This window comes from Amphiprion ocellaris, chromosome 8 (genome assembly GCF_022539595.1).
Source record: "Amphiprion ocellaris isolate individual 3 ecotype Okinawa chromosome 8, ASM2253959v1, whole genome shotgun sequence".
NCBI classification, from domain to species: Eukaryota; Metazoa; Chordata; class Actinopteri; family Pomacentridae; genus Amphiprion; species Amphiprion ocellaris.
The window spans coordinates 19,379,960-19,394,504 of record NC_072773.1 but is presented as its reverse complement, the minus strand read 5'-3'; the positions used below and the strand labels follow the sequence as shown (position 1 = coordinate 19,394,504).

At 39.1% G+C, this 14,545-nt stretch overlaps 1 protein-coding gene across 1 annotated transcript in view; it reads left to right on the top strand.

Moving 5' to 3' along the window:
- The window catches only part of acap3a (ArfGAP with coiled-coil, ankyrin repeat and PH domains 3a), an 82,086-nt gene that overhangs the window by 52,297 nt on the left and 15,244 nt on the right, over nucleotides 1–14,545 (top strand). Inside the window, exons 6-11 of the mRNA XM_023261421.3 lie at nucleotides 249–432; nucleotides 2,829–2,873; nucleotides 2,973–3,068; nucleotides 3,494–3,568; nucleotides 8,512–8,523; nucleotides 13,591–13,703. Coding sequence (XP_023117189.2) covers nucleotides 249–432; nucleotides 2,829–2,873; nucleotides 2,973–3,068; nucleotides 3,494–3,568; nucleotides 8,512–8,523; nucleotides 13,591–13,703 — 525 coding nt within the window. The remainder of the gene's footprint in view (nucleotides 1–248; nucleotides 433–2,828; nucleotides 2,874–2,972; nucleotides 3,069–3,493; nucleotides 3,569–8,511; nucleotides 8,524–13,590; nucleotides 13,704–14,545) is intronic.

Below are 14,545 nucleotides of genomic sequence, written 5' to 3'. Positions count from 1 at the left end.
AACCTTTCAAAGGCAAACATACCCTTGTAACCCCCGAAAACCTTTTTTGGAGTGTTCAAATATTAAACATGATACAAGTTTCTGCAGCCCAAATCTGTTGTCAGAGACGTATAGAGCAAAGCAGCTAAAGCAGGAGACTGCGGAGACACTACTTTACATATCTAAGATGTTTCTTTCTGGATTTGAAATTGTGATCTGTGTAAAGTTGCTGCTTCCTCTCCCAAACTTTGTTCCTCTGTGTCTGTCAGGGATGTTCGGAAGTTTAAAGAGACCAAGAAGCACTTTGACAGGGTGCGCGAAGATATGGAAATAGCGCAGGTGAAGAATGCTCAGGCGCCCAGGAACAAGCCTCACGAGGTGGAAGAAGCCACCAGCACGCTCAGCATCACCCGCAAGTGCTTCCGACACCTCGCTCTGGACTACGTACTGCAGGTCCGATAAACGACTCTGACCAATACCTCCTAAATGTCTCCTCTGACCAGTGTGTTATTGTATACAACGTAATGTGACTGTTGACGCTGATACATCAGTGTGTCTGCAGTATTTGACTGCTGGAGCTGCTGAAGACGAAGCTAATTTTAACTCGTGCATCTAAAGTTAAGTAGTAAAGTGGGATCTCAGCACAATGTTGCCAAATAAATCTGATGGACCATGAGATCACTAGTTGAAAACGAAAGATAAAGGTTAGGTCTGTTTTGGATTTTTCTCTGATCTTTATTTGTGTTATGAAATTTGGTTATTTTACAGTTATGGGATGTTTTCAGTTCCATTGTCTGTTGGCAAGATTACATGAAAACTATCAGGCTGAATTTTATAAAATTTGATGAAAAGCTTGTTGAATCCATGGGCAAAGACAGAGCCCATTAAACTTTGATGCAGGTCCATATCTCTTTGTTTAACAATACGAGGCAGAGCGTGCCTCCATCTGCTCTACTAGTTTAAACATCAGACACTGCTTTTATTCACCATTTCACTTGCCAACATGATAGGAAACCTCTGCTTTATTCACAATTCATCTATCTTACGTGTTTATTTTGTGAAATTACAGCATCTCCATGATAAAATCTAAAATGTAACTGGCAGCTAACATTTGTATTTTTCTCTTCATTTTGGCAAATCAGCACCATGGAAAGATGTTCTGCTTTGGGTACTTGCAGTTGTTCATACTTAACAAACAGCACATCACCTGCATTGCTTTTGATACTAAAGAATGTCTCAGTCGGCCGAGTTTTCTGGATGTCAGAAAACACTAATTATGAGATGTCTGGGTGCTTTATTTTACTGAGTAATGACTCTAAGAAGAAGTAGTGTGACATTTGTGGATAATCAGCTGCATGACAGGGATAAATCTGCCTTTTATCAGTTTATATCCAAATAATAAATGTCTTCATCTTCGTTTACATTCCCACTTGACAGACTCACGTTGCCAGTAAAGTACTGTCAGGAAATGACCATGATGTAGCCCGTTAGCCTGCAGTGACGTCTGTGTCCGTCCCTCTGCTTATGTGACACATCCGTTGCTGTAGTCATGTGCAGCATGATTTTACTTTGCTGACAAGTTGTAACCTCCTGCCCACGACTGCCTGCGGGAACAAAAGCAGACTGATTCAGAGTGATGGCCGTGATGGCCGTGCCCTCTTTCCATTCTTCAGTTCGTCTCCTATCAGCCTTCTCTCATGGCTCTGACCCTTTTGAGGCTTAATCTGAAGTGTCTGGAGACAGAAGAGGTCATAGCTGTAGGGAGACGTGTTTTATACCTAAGTGACCTCTTAAATGTAGCACAACAGATCTTCAAGGTTTGGATCAGTTGATATATACAATGAAAAGACTTTAACCCTCTTAACCCCAAAACCCGCCAATGGGTTTAAAAGGCTTGTTTTCTTTTCAAAATCTGCAAAATCATTTATCAGAGCCAGAAATGTAATCAACAACAGAAAGAATTCTCAGATTTGTAACTTTCTTCTTGAACTATTCATCTGTAAGGTGCCGTTCTGTTAGAAAACTCAACTTGAAATCATGATATTTTGTCAAAGTCACGTTATTATATATACCTTATTTAAAACTTCACCAAAAGAAAACTGCTTGTAGTGACCAAAACTGGTAAAGAACACAAAAATCTGCACTCCTCAGCGTAACTGGGAAGTCATGACTGACTCATCTGTGACGAACAGCCACATGAAAAAAAATCAGGAACTTTTCAGCTGAACTGCAGGCTGTGTTTACACGGAGCAGATAGGATGAACATATTTAAGCAAGTTTTAAAAAACCTAAGTGGTAAAATATCCACAATATGTAAAGTGGCCATTTCTCCCCTGAATACTGGTAACACCTATGGAAACTTGGAAGCATTTTGTACACGTTGAACAGTTTTTGTCTTTTTTGGGTGGTAAAATAATTAAATATGCAAATTCAACTTTTGATTTTTAGTGTTTTTAATGATTTATGGCTTTGTAATTGTGTCAATCTGCACAAAAACTTGAGTTCTCTCTCCTCCTAACCATTGTCGTACTGTTTCCATAGAGCTGTAGGACTTTGTATTGCTGTGAAAATTGAGCCCACAGTGAGTAACAATGTGACAGGAGCAAAAAATAATGTCCACAAACTGCTTGGGATTCACAGGGTTCACTCAGGAAAAGTGAGGAAGAAAATGTTTGTCCATCAGGTGCTGTGTATTGACGCTCGTCTTTTGTCACTTGACTCAGATAAGGAAAATACAATCATGTCCACTAGAGGGAGTCGTCTCTATAGCTTGTAGGTGTCAGAACCACTGTGTAGTGCATAAGCAAGACTTTTGCAATAATATTTCTATCTTCTCTTTTTCTCTGCAGATCAATGTCCTTCAGGCGAAGAAGAAATTTGAGATCCTGGATGCTGTGAGTCAGTGGAGATACAGCGCCGCCCTTCATCTTTATATTCCACAGACACAGTCTGGCCTGAATTCTTCTTCATGTTCATATTTCTGTCTCCTGCAGATGCTGTCATTCATGCACGCCCAGTACTCACTGTTTCAGCAGGGCTACAACCTGCTGGATGAGATCGATCCATACATGAAGAAACTGGCTGCTGAGGTAAGCACAGCATCATCATCGTCATCATCACTTCCAGCAGTATTGTTGCGTCCCCCCAGGACGGTCTGTTGTGATTGATCCTCACTGAACTACAAACAAGGAACATTTACGTAATTTGTCCCTTAATTTTTCCGCTTAATGATTGAAACAGTTTGATACATTCGATTTCAGCCTCCTTCCCTTGAAGAAAAGACTCCGTTACCGCACATGTTATCATGAAGCAGCTCGTTAGTTGAGAACTGAATCAGCGTTTCATTACTAAACATTGATTTGATTGGAGGCTTGTCATGTGTTGGCTAGTGGAAAGTGTCACAGTCAGCTGCTCTGTACCGTTTACTGTACTTATTACTGTTATCTCACTACTACATGGATACTGGCTGCACTTTTGACTCAGGCAACTCCTTTCTGTGTGAACTGACTTTCAGCTGGATCAGCTGGTGATTGATTCGGCCATGGAGAAGAGGGAAATGGAGCATAAACATGCAACCATTCAGCAGAGGGTGAGTTCCTGTTCTGTTCTGAACAAATGAAGCAGGATTTCTTCCAAAAAGTCCTCTTAGTGTGTTAAATTAGATTTTTCAACATCTCAAATATTTTCCCTTGCCTCTTGTACAATGAATGAAAGAATGAAAGAGTTTTTTGTGTAAATTATAAAAAATTTAGTATTTTTTGTTTGCATATTTTCCGTTTTGTTAAATTACAAATAACTAGTAAAATCCCAGACAAAATAGTCATTTGCATAAATTAGATTATAATACATACAAACAAGCAAACACTGCATAATTTCCACATTAAAAATCTGTATTTTTACAAATAGTAATCGCGTAATCATAAAATAACTCAGTTTTACTGTATTTAAATCGGCTGCTGAGTCATCACAGATTTTTTTTTATGGATTTTTTGTTTTTGCTTCTTGGAGACATTTCTTTATTTGTAAAGATTGTTCCGCCTTTATCTGACAGAAACATAAAAGTGGATAAAGAGAGTAGAGTAAAGACATGCTGCAGCTGGTCTGGTCAACTGAAAATTGAAGCACTGACAAATCATTTTTGCCCGTGTGGTTTGGACCTCAACCACTCAGCTGCTGGATCACCCCTTAAAGACACTTATCCACTAAAACTGGAATTGTTGTGATAGTGGATTTTACTGAAGGAGGAGTTTCAGTCAGCAGCATCAGACCTGTAGCAAACACAGTCACTGCTGTCGTCATCTGATACCAAGCAAGAGTCGCTTTTATCTAAAATACTTCACTCAGTTAATGTATTTTTTAATCCATCCATTAGTTGCATTAATTAACATCACTATATAGTTTTTAGACAGTGTACTGCTTGGAAATGCAGAATAAGCATATTTTTAAAACTATATTGCCTCCACTGGTTTTCTATTGTACTCTTTTTTTTTTGCCAGCATGATTCTGCAACAGGTGTTAAATTATGTTGTGTATGTGTGTATGTAGTCCTAAATTTAATATGGATTTAATTTCTCATAGAAAAAAGAAGTCTCCACACTGACCAGAAAGGTAGAGGAGGCTTTTCAGATACACTAATGGAATTTACTTTGATCCTAAGGATTTGTTGCAGGTTCTCTTATACAGTTTGTTTCTCCTCCCATTCATGTTTGTTTTATTTCTATTGTATTTTACAGTCCTCATGTTTGGACTCTTTAATAGGTTGGAAGGTTCCCACTGAGCTGTTCTGACAAACTAACAGAGTGTGAATGTGCATCACACCTACGTCCAACATCCAGTCTGCCACTTGGTGCGATGCGTCTGTTGTGACTGGGGAGGGATTAGACCTGGGCAGCTGGGACGTGTTTGATTAATCTCCCTAACAAGGTCCAGGCATCGATTAAAGCATTAAATCAGGTGGAATTAAGTGTTTTAAGAAGATATTAATCCCACTGTTGTCTGCTGTATATGGCAACCCTCAGCACATGTATGTGCTGAGGCAGAAGCAGGAGCCTCAAAGCACTTCTAGTGCAGAGAAGTGCTGACATTATGCTTTGTTTTGTGATCGAATGAATAGCAGTGTTGGGTTGGTTTAGGCTGAAATATCTCAGCAACTATGGTGGACCATTATGAAACTTTATACAGGTATGGATGGATCTTCTCACTTCTTATCTAGCACTGCCATGAGGTTGGTATATGTGGGTCTTAGTGGATTATCTTTAACGTTTATTGGATTCTATATTTGCTGCAGACATCCATGACCCTCCTTCAGGATGTATTTTCAGATTTCACTTTGCTAAACAAACAATAACTGACATGCTCAAGTGAATAATCCAGTGTGACGGGTGTTGACCCACAAACTCACAAAACCAGCAGCACTCTTGATTTAGTATGTAGCACTCGCTATGCAAAATTCAAAGTATAACATAGTGAAATAAGGTTTCATTGTGTCTTAACAAACCACCACGACCTTCAAAGATGATCATGTGACTTTGCTAGTTTGTGGAGTTGTGCTGCAGGACAGGGCAATAAGTGCAGAGGTATAATCTTTTACATCAAGGAGAAAAAATGCTGTTGATGAAGCAGATGTGTTTCATTATTTTTTCACCTTTATAAAGTTTCAGCAGAAAGGGCAAAAATGTTAAAAAATTAAAACTATCATGAGTGAAACAGACTTGTAGCAAGCTCGCATCCTTGTCAAATGTGACATTTATTATCGATAGACATACAGATTTCAGTGTCTATCACTGCATTATCCTGGTTTCTTGGGTCTGAACAATATCAGATAACAACGTGAAGCTGTTGTAATTACTAAATAAATCTGATCTTCAGTAATCTGTTACTAGTGAAATTTAAGGAACGTTCAGTCAGGCAGAGGGGCCTCCTGTCCCATAACACAAATATAGTTAAAACTCTGAACTGTAGTTTTATCTCTGACTAAAAATGTCCTGACAGCTGTGGTGGAGCTCAGAATTAATCCAGAGAAGCTTTAATACAAATATTTCCACCACATAAACCTGGACTCTGTATGGAACAGCTGAATTGTAGGATTTGTAGAGCGTTATTTAACATTAAACCTTTGTTCATGAAGTTACTGCTGCGTCACTAGAATAAATGCACACAGCACTTTCAATTTAAAGAAACATTTATTGATTCTGCTGCTGTGTGAAACTGTAGATATTTTCCTTTTATTAAATCAAAGGAAAGACATACTGCCACCTGTGGGTAGCAAACAGGACTTCTGTAGGTATGTTAATGTTTCTGCAAAATCTCAAATAATGCTCAGGTAAACCTGAACCACATTATTGTTTGTGACATTAATCTAACCTGCTTCAGATCTGTCTGAGCTACATTAATCACAGTATTTGACCAACATGTCAATACGTTATACAATAGATACCAGGGTGGTGTTACATGGACACAAGCAGGAGCCTGATCTAACACAGCTGATGCTGAAAGACCCAAAACACCGGATGACCCCACAAACCATCACTGATGATGTATTTAAGGACATCAAGATGATGAATTGTTTGTTAAAAGAAGTGAGACCGATAACTTATAATATGAGGAAAAACTACAAGAAGCAAAATGTACCGAAGTTGATTAATCATGCTGCAGTGGTCTATACATTGAAAACAGATAGGAAACAAGAAAAGCACTCAGAGAGCGCAGTACTCCACTAAGGCTGCTCAGTCGTTGTATGATTAATGGCGGATAAGTCCCGACAAGCCCGCAGTGGTCTATTTGTAGTAGGATCTCAATCATGTGATCGTCAGCAGGCAGCTGACGTAGTGTTCACTTGTCTTAGCTACAGTGATGCCGTGCTGCTGTCTTGCGATGATACAGAAATCTTTAACAAATCTGTGGATCCAGACTATAAGTCGCATCACTGCCAAAATCTAATCAGGTGGTCCTTGTGTCATTTCTGACCTTCCCTGAAAATTTCATCCAAATCCTTTATTCCCTTTTTGAGTAATGTTGCGCACAGACAGACAGACGGACAAACGTATGCTGATCATGACATAACTCCACCGCATTCCTTGGCAGAATAATAACGGGTCTGATGATGTGGTTCATAAGAAGAGGGCAACATATTACATTTAACATATTTTCTACTGTATTTTCAGTGTTTAAAGCAACAGTGAATCACACTGAACATGTTACAACTTCATGTTGGCACTAGAAGGAAATTCAGCTGATCATCAAAGTGATCAAGATTTATGAATTCAGTCCACTACTGTTTGTAGAAACTTTATTAGCATTCCATGTGATAGCAGTTTAGTCATTTTAGCCAACAGTTGTCTGCTAGCGGAAAACATGCTAACAGATTAGGTTGCTAGCTGGAGTGATACTCCAATCGGGATCCTGACACTCACTCCAATTATTTTTCAATAATAAAATAAAAAACCGAAATGAATATGTACAATAGTTTTCCTAATGCTCACAGGTGTTACCAAGAATGAAAACCAATGGTAACTCTACATACTATACATGTTTTACTTTATTCGTGTTTTAGTTTCTTTCCCTATTTGACTTATTTGACTGTTAGTCATTGATGGCTTCATTGTTGTGCAGAGGAGAACAGAATATTTTTGCTTTTGACAGAATCTGGATAGTACAAATTTTTTATTCATAGAATTTTGAAATGAAATGTAAAATCAAGTGATTCTGATGAAATATCAAAGTTTTTAGCTTCGACATTTAGTCGACTGAATTAACGGCACATCACAACGAGCATCTGAAGAATGGATATTTTGACAAATCTTTCTGTTTTTACAGTTACTGATTTTGTAAAATATACAATTTGCCTTTCAAACCCATTAGTGGGAGTTCAGAGCATTAAAGTCTCACTACGTCTAAGTATAGCTGTCAACTCTTTAATTTTGTTCAGCAGTGATTTTACATGTTTCAAATAGGCTCTAAAAATATACCGTATGTATCCTGTTGTTTGAATAATGGAATCCATAAACGGGGGTTGCACTCCCTGTCTGGCATCTCCTCCTTTAATAATTCAGAAAGCCTTATTTTCAGCAGGCCAATGTCTGTCTCCTCTGTACCCCAGGATCAGTGGCCATCTGTCAGACAGCTCCATCCAGTGTCCTCCCTCCAGGCGCTGTGCTCTGTGCTGTGGACAGACCCACAGGGAAGGGCTGGGTCACATGTAGGGCCTTATTGATCTGTTTTTGCCAGAGCTGTTAGACATTAAGCTTCATACAGCATCCATCATCAAGGGACATGTAGTGGTGAAAAAAGCAAGGTCACAATCAGAAGCCACGCTGAATGAAAATATTGTTTTTACTGTGGCAGGTGGGTGATGTTTTTTTGTCGCTGAAGTGTGATTGAAAGCCAGTAAGGAGGATAATGAGAGGTGCAGTGAACCTGAAAGATTAGCGTATTATCTTCGTTTAAACCAGTCTGCCGTTGGAGGCTCTAATGCTCTGTTTCTTCTCTTTTTTTTTCTGCTTGTATGTTCCCAACGCCACCATCTCCTCCCAGACTCTGATGCAGGTGAGTACGACTCCATTTGTTTCCCATTTGAATTCTCATTTTCACTTGAAGCGCATCTTTGGTTTGGAGTGTGGGCAGATTGCAGCGTCGCCCTCAGTGTTAGCAGGGAACATTAGCAAACCCCTTTGAAGTTTTCTACTGCTGTAGTTGGACTCTACAAGCCTTGAGGGCAAGATGAAGTGCATCCTGAATCATTTATACAAAACAATTAGAAACACTGAACTTAGTTTGAATGGCCTATATAGAAACTGTCTGTTACATCAGCCACTGGGAAGAGATCATTGCAGCATCCTAGAATAGATAACAGCCTGTTTACCACAGAATAAGCTTGTCCTGCATAAAAACAAGACATTTAGTCCTGAATTTGTACTTATTCATAATGTTTTCTGTCATTTCACTCTATCTAAATCTTAAATATTGCCTAACAGATTTTAAATCGTGCACATTGTCATTATATTGTGTTTTATATTTGCCATCTGCTGCTTTTAGAACAACATGGCTTACTTTGTTATTCATTCTCCTTCCTTTAAAGAGATTTTTTTCCTGTTCCTTACCTTCCTCAACACATGAAGTATGTGTAATAAGCCTTGAGTAAACTTATACAGAACAAAGGGGCAGCCGTTACTCAGCGGTGCAAAAACCAGGGGAGCAGAAAGGGAGTTAAAGTGCTCCATCCGTGGACTGTCACTATAGCTGGCTGGGCACACAGTGCAGGGAAAGCATCTAAATGCCAGAGCCATTCATTTTTAACGGCAGGTTTAATGGAGAAGTCCTGTCCGAGGCCGCATGCTCTGCCTTCTATTCCATATTTCTGTCTTTACATCACCAGGGCAGCGCTACTTGCTGCCACTGTGCATTGCCAGGTTTATTTTTACTGCATGAAGCTCCGCAATGTTAGATGTTATGAGAAAAAAAACAGTTATATTTTTTTGCTGCCATGTTTTTTGCTTAGATACATTAACTTAGTTATTGCATGAGACCATTGAACCACAGCTTAACACAGACTAATGACAATAATACATTTTTCAGAAAGGCCCTAACTCTACAGGTTTTAAGTTTTTCAGCCTGAGAAATGAAAATGAGCTTAATATGTAATAGTAATCCCCTAGCATCATCACTTAGCTTACAGATTCTTCTGACTTCCTTTAGAATACTTGTGTCGGCTTCATAGCTTTTCTTTTCTGATGGAATAAACTTCAAACTCTACATCTGCTGCAGCTCAGTATATTATCAATTTTTACTGCCCCCAACAAGGGCAAATATTGCTGTAGTCGTCTGATTTTGTAGCTCACTGACAGCAACCTTAAATAAGCCACTGAAGTTCATATTCAGGTTTTAGTTTCTGTCCCTATTTCACTTATTTGACTGTTGGTCGCAGCTGAGTCATTAATGGCTTCATAGTTGTGCAGAGGAGAACAGAATATTTTGCTATTACCATTATGATTCCAGAGTAGTGTACCAGTTTCCAATTTATTTCCATCACATTAAGTCACAACAAGAGAGTTGAAACAATTCACCAGCCCTAAAGGCACAAGCATAAATAATTTAATCTACATAACATAATGTAAGTACATATAAAAGAATGGCAACATTTAGGGCAGAAGCTGTTGTTATTATAAATTCATTATTTGCCTGGCAGAGTTATAAAATAGTGATATTTTTTAGCCATAAGTCCAAATCCCATAGCTGTTCAGTTAGTGCTAATGTAAGACTACCATATGCATAAAGTATTCACATCAAGAAGTTGAAAACAATTTTTAGAGCTTTTTTTGTTTACATTTAGCAAAAAAAAAAAAAAAACATTCTGAAAACTGAATTGTGTTTCGATATAAATTCAGATTATTTTTGTGTTTTGACTTTTTGGTGCAGCTCACATAAAATTGGTCCGAAAAAAAAGACAGTTCACGAATTTCTTTTAACATATCGTCCTGCCTTTGAAGCAAAAGGTGTCCTAGAAGTTGTTTTTTCTCTCTGAATAATCTTGTCACTCAGGAGAGAAAAAAAGGCTTTCTCTGTAGACAAAAATAGGTCTTAGCACATGTACTCATTATCACATGATGTTTCAGCCCTGGGCTTTCATTTGATGAGGTCATCAGGTGGCCAAAATGTAAACCTGAGCAATGCTGAATAGAGGAAAATCTTGGGTCCAAGTATTCAGAGAAACCAGAGGAAGGTCTTCTTATCAGGTAGTCACCAACTCAAGTGGTCACTGATCTGTTAACATGTGCTCTTCAGGACTGTTGTTCAATCTCATTTTTCAATTTAAGCATTAACTTGAGCCTGTCTGATCACCACAGGTTGCGCTCTTTGTCGTTTCGTTGTGCCAACTTCTTTCACACTGGCACAATGAGTCTGGGCCTGTGGAGTGGTCACTGTCTGGTATGTTTTCATGTTGGGGTAGCATTTGAGAAGACCGTCTGTAACTCTGTAGTTGAGTCAAGCAGGTTAGTAGTGGATTAAGTGGAGGCGGTGGAGCAGGTGTCCGGCAGGTACGTACGCCACAAAGCCGGTCTGTAACAGATGAAAGCTGTTCAACTGTAGTAATAATGAGGCACAGAATGATCCTACCGACAATAAACAAAGGCTTCACAGCAGACTGAGTAATCACTGCTACCAACTGGGTTCACCATTTGGTGCTCCAGCTCTGCAACCTGGCCTGCAGGTCGACCTACGCACAGCAGCAGCAGCAGGTGGATGAAGCATCGGGACATTGGACGTTGTCTGATCATCCGGTGTTCCCTCCTGGTGTATTTTCCGCCTGGTGCTGCACAACAATTTACTTATTGGCTCATCACATTTGGAAGTCTCCCGCTTGTTTAATAATTCACCTATGTTCAGTTTCTGTCTGTGTGACGTTGCATCATTAAAAATAGATGATCTTTGTTGTGGGCCTGAGAGATTGCAGTGCAGAGTTCCACCCAGTGCACAGCTTGTTCAGCGTTGCCTCAGTGTTTGTGATGTGCTACTTTCAGAGCAGAGAGGCTGCAGGTAAGATGGATCCCATTGATTTCTTACAGATTTATTAGTTGCACTGCAGGGACTGACGTGAGCAGAGCTGCTGTCACTGTAGATGGTAAATCAAGCTCTCAGTGGGGCTTGTTTGGTGATCTTGGCTGCCTGCCAGATAGTTTCCCACTGGGTCAACATGGGGCTGAAACTCCCACCTTCTCCAGCGAGGGAGGTGTGTTCAGGGAGTTGTAAAACTGCAGCAAATCCAGCACTGAAGTGTCAAAGCAGCCTGCTTGTTTTTGGGTCAAGAGCAGCTACAGTAGTGAATGGTGAGGTCCACTGTTCGTCCACAGCATCCTGCCGTGGAGACATTGGCAGCTGTATGGTAATTAGAGTTAATCCTGAGGCTCACAGTGCAGCAGGCAGGTGGCTGCAGTGGAGGGCACACATGTCAGTGTTGGGATTACTCTCCTTGCTGCAGCGGCACAATGTGTTAGCCTCCGCCGCGAGAGCTGCAGCATGAAGACAGACTTTTACTCTGGGAGGTCTGGTTTTCAAGTTTTTTTACTTTCTTTGTGATTTTTAATGTTGCTGGAACGTACGAAACGTTTGAAAATGAAAATCTTTTGCAACTGGGACCACAGTTTGGTGGGTATATTTTAAGTTTTTTTTAAAGATACTGTTCAACTTCATTCTAAGAGTGACCATGTCTGGTTTCGCTTTAAAGTGAGCGTTCTGTTAAAGACTTTCTACTCTGTATGATCCTCACACTTACTCTCTTCATGTCTGATTATCTACTCTTACTTTCTCTCAGCACAGACTCAGATGAAAGTTCACAGGAATAATCCTCAGTAACTGTATGTGTATATGTAAAACTGAATGTACATTGGGAGACGTTGCACGGAAAAATGCAGTCGTGAATAGCAATTGATTTGTCTTCATTAATATATGTGTGAGTTGTTTTACTAAAAGGAGTTTGGTTGTAAAACGTTTACCCCGAATATGAATTGCTGATTTTACTTTTCTCAACTTTTATTTTTAATTCCAGTTTAACCATTTGTCCTCTCAGTTACATTTTTGTTTTTCACAAATGTTTTTTCTCTTATTCTAAAGATCAGTTATTGATGTGGTAATTTCCGTAGGTGTTGGCTGTGATTTCATTTGCGACAGACTGTGGCTTTAGTATAAAAATGTGTTTTCTCACGCTGGGATTTTGGTGCCTGTGTTCAGAAATTCAGCCTATTTTTAAACGTATACAAGTTAAACTGCTGACGTGTGCAGCGCAGTAAGTTGTTCTATTATTCAGACAGGCAGTAAGAAGTTAATGGTGTGTTGGGAGCTGCTGTAAGGGCATATTCTCTGTTATGAAACAGCAGAGTAGGTGAAGGTTGTTTTTATATGGGTCACTCCAGCAGAGACGTTCACATATTCTCTGCATGTTAACAAGAAACAGCCTGAACTCGCTCCGGAGGGAAGACTGGTTCTGGTGTTTCTCCGAAGGCTACATGCTTGCAAAGTTTGAAATTCAATTATGGATAAGTTAATCTTCTGTCCTACTGTATATTACATTACTTCTAAAATGTAGGTTGTCAAAACACTCAAATTTAAATAATGCATTTGTGCTCTCTAGAATTCTCTAATTTAGAGTTCAGGACCATAATTATGCCCTGAGCTCTAAATACCTGTGTACCACTTCCTGTTGGCTGGCATTAAAGTGCTCGGCTGTTAGTCATGAAGAGGTTGGAGGCTAATTTCATACAAATCACGCTGATTATGTAATAATCTGCGTCACTCTCGCATCTGTTGTCTTATGAAACGCCCCAGTATGCCACACAGGAAGGTGGCATGCAACTTCCATGCATACATGGACAGACACGTGACCGTTTCTACATGGTCGCACAAATTATGATGAGTCCTATATGGACTGCATGTACAGTAAAGTGCACATCGAATGTTGCTGGTATTCCAGGAATATTTCTCATGCAGCGCTTCACTGCCGAAGACGGTTTAGTTTCGTGTTTGGTCATTAAAAGGTTAGAGCAACAGCAATCAGCAGCCCTCTGATCTCCATCCAAGACAGCTTGAATTTATGTTGCAGCTCTTTCTCTTCTCCTTCAGGACTTTTCATATGACGACTCTAAGGTGGAGTTCAACGTGGATGCTCCTAATGGTGTGGTGATGGAGGGTTACCTGTTCAAGAGGGCCAGCAATGCCTTCAAGACCTGGAACAGGTAACCAGCATGGCTGAAATCTTTGTATAAGTACTGTAATGTATCACATTAGTATATTATACAAAGGTTATTGAAGATAAAACATTGTATACCTTGTTAGCAAGTGTTTAAGATAAGATACAACTTTATAAATCCTGAAGGAAATTCTTGTGCCAGAAATTGCTAAAAAAAAACAAAAACGAAAGCATGACAATAAATGCATTAAAAAATAAGTAATTTAGCTCCGCTGTTTGTACTTTTTCATAACATTTTCCTGTCATTTCACCACCTGTCTGAGTCTTACATATTGCATAAATATTATATAGCAGACTTTATGTAGTGTATATTATCACTTTATTTAGTTTTATATTTGCAACATAATAAGAGATAAAATAATACTTTACTAGAAAGTAATATTGCAGATTACATTGATAATATAGTTCAAATTGAAGTTTCCAGTGTTTCAGCTGTTTAAGAGGGAAGTGATCATTTTTCAAACAATGCACAGAAAATCCAGATATGACATATTTTTGTGATACTCAGAAGGAAGGTTACATGCTACAACAGCAGAAAGACACAAGAAAACAGATGAAGTATTGTATAAAAAAAAAAAAAATCTAACCTGTTTTTATAGCTGAAACACTGAACTCTGAACAACAATATCAATGCAATATGCAATATTACTTTCCCAGTAGTTTTTGGCAATATCAATTTCTGAATCATTTGGAATATTTTAGTTTCATGTGCAATATTACGTTATTACTTCAGAGTCATAGCCAGTGTTACCTCTCGTTCTATTTAAGCTCACTTATTTTATTTTTATTTAGTAATGTATCATACTCATATCGCACTGCGTTTCTATT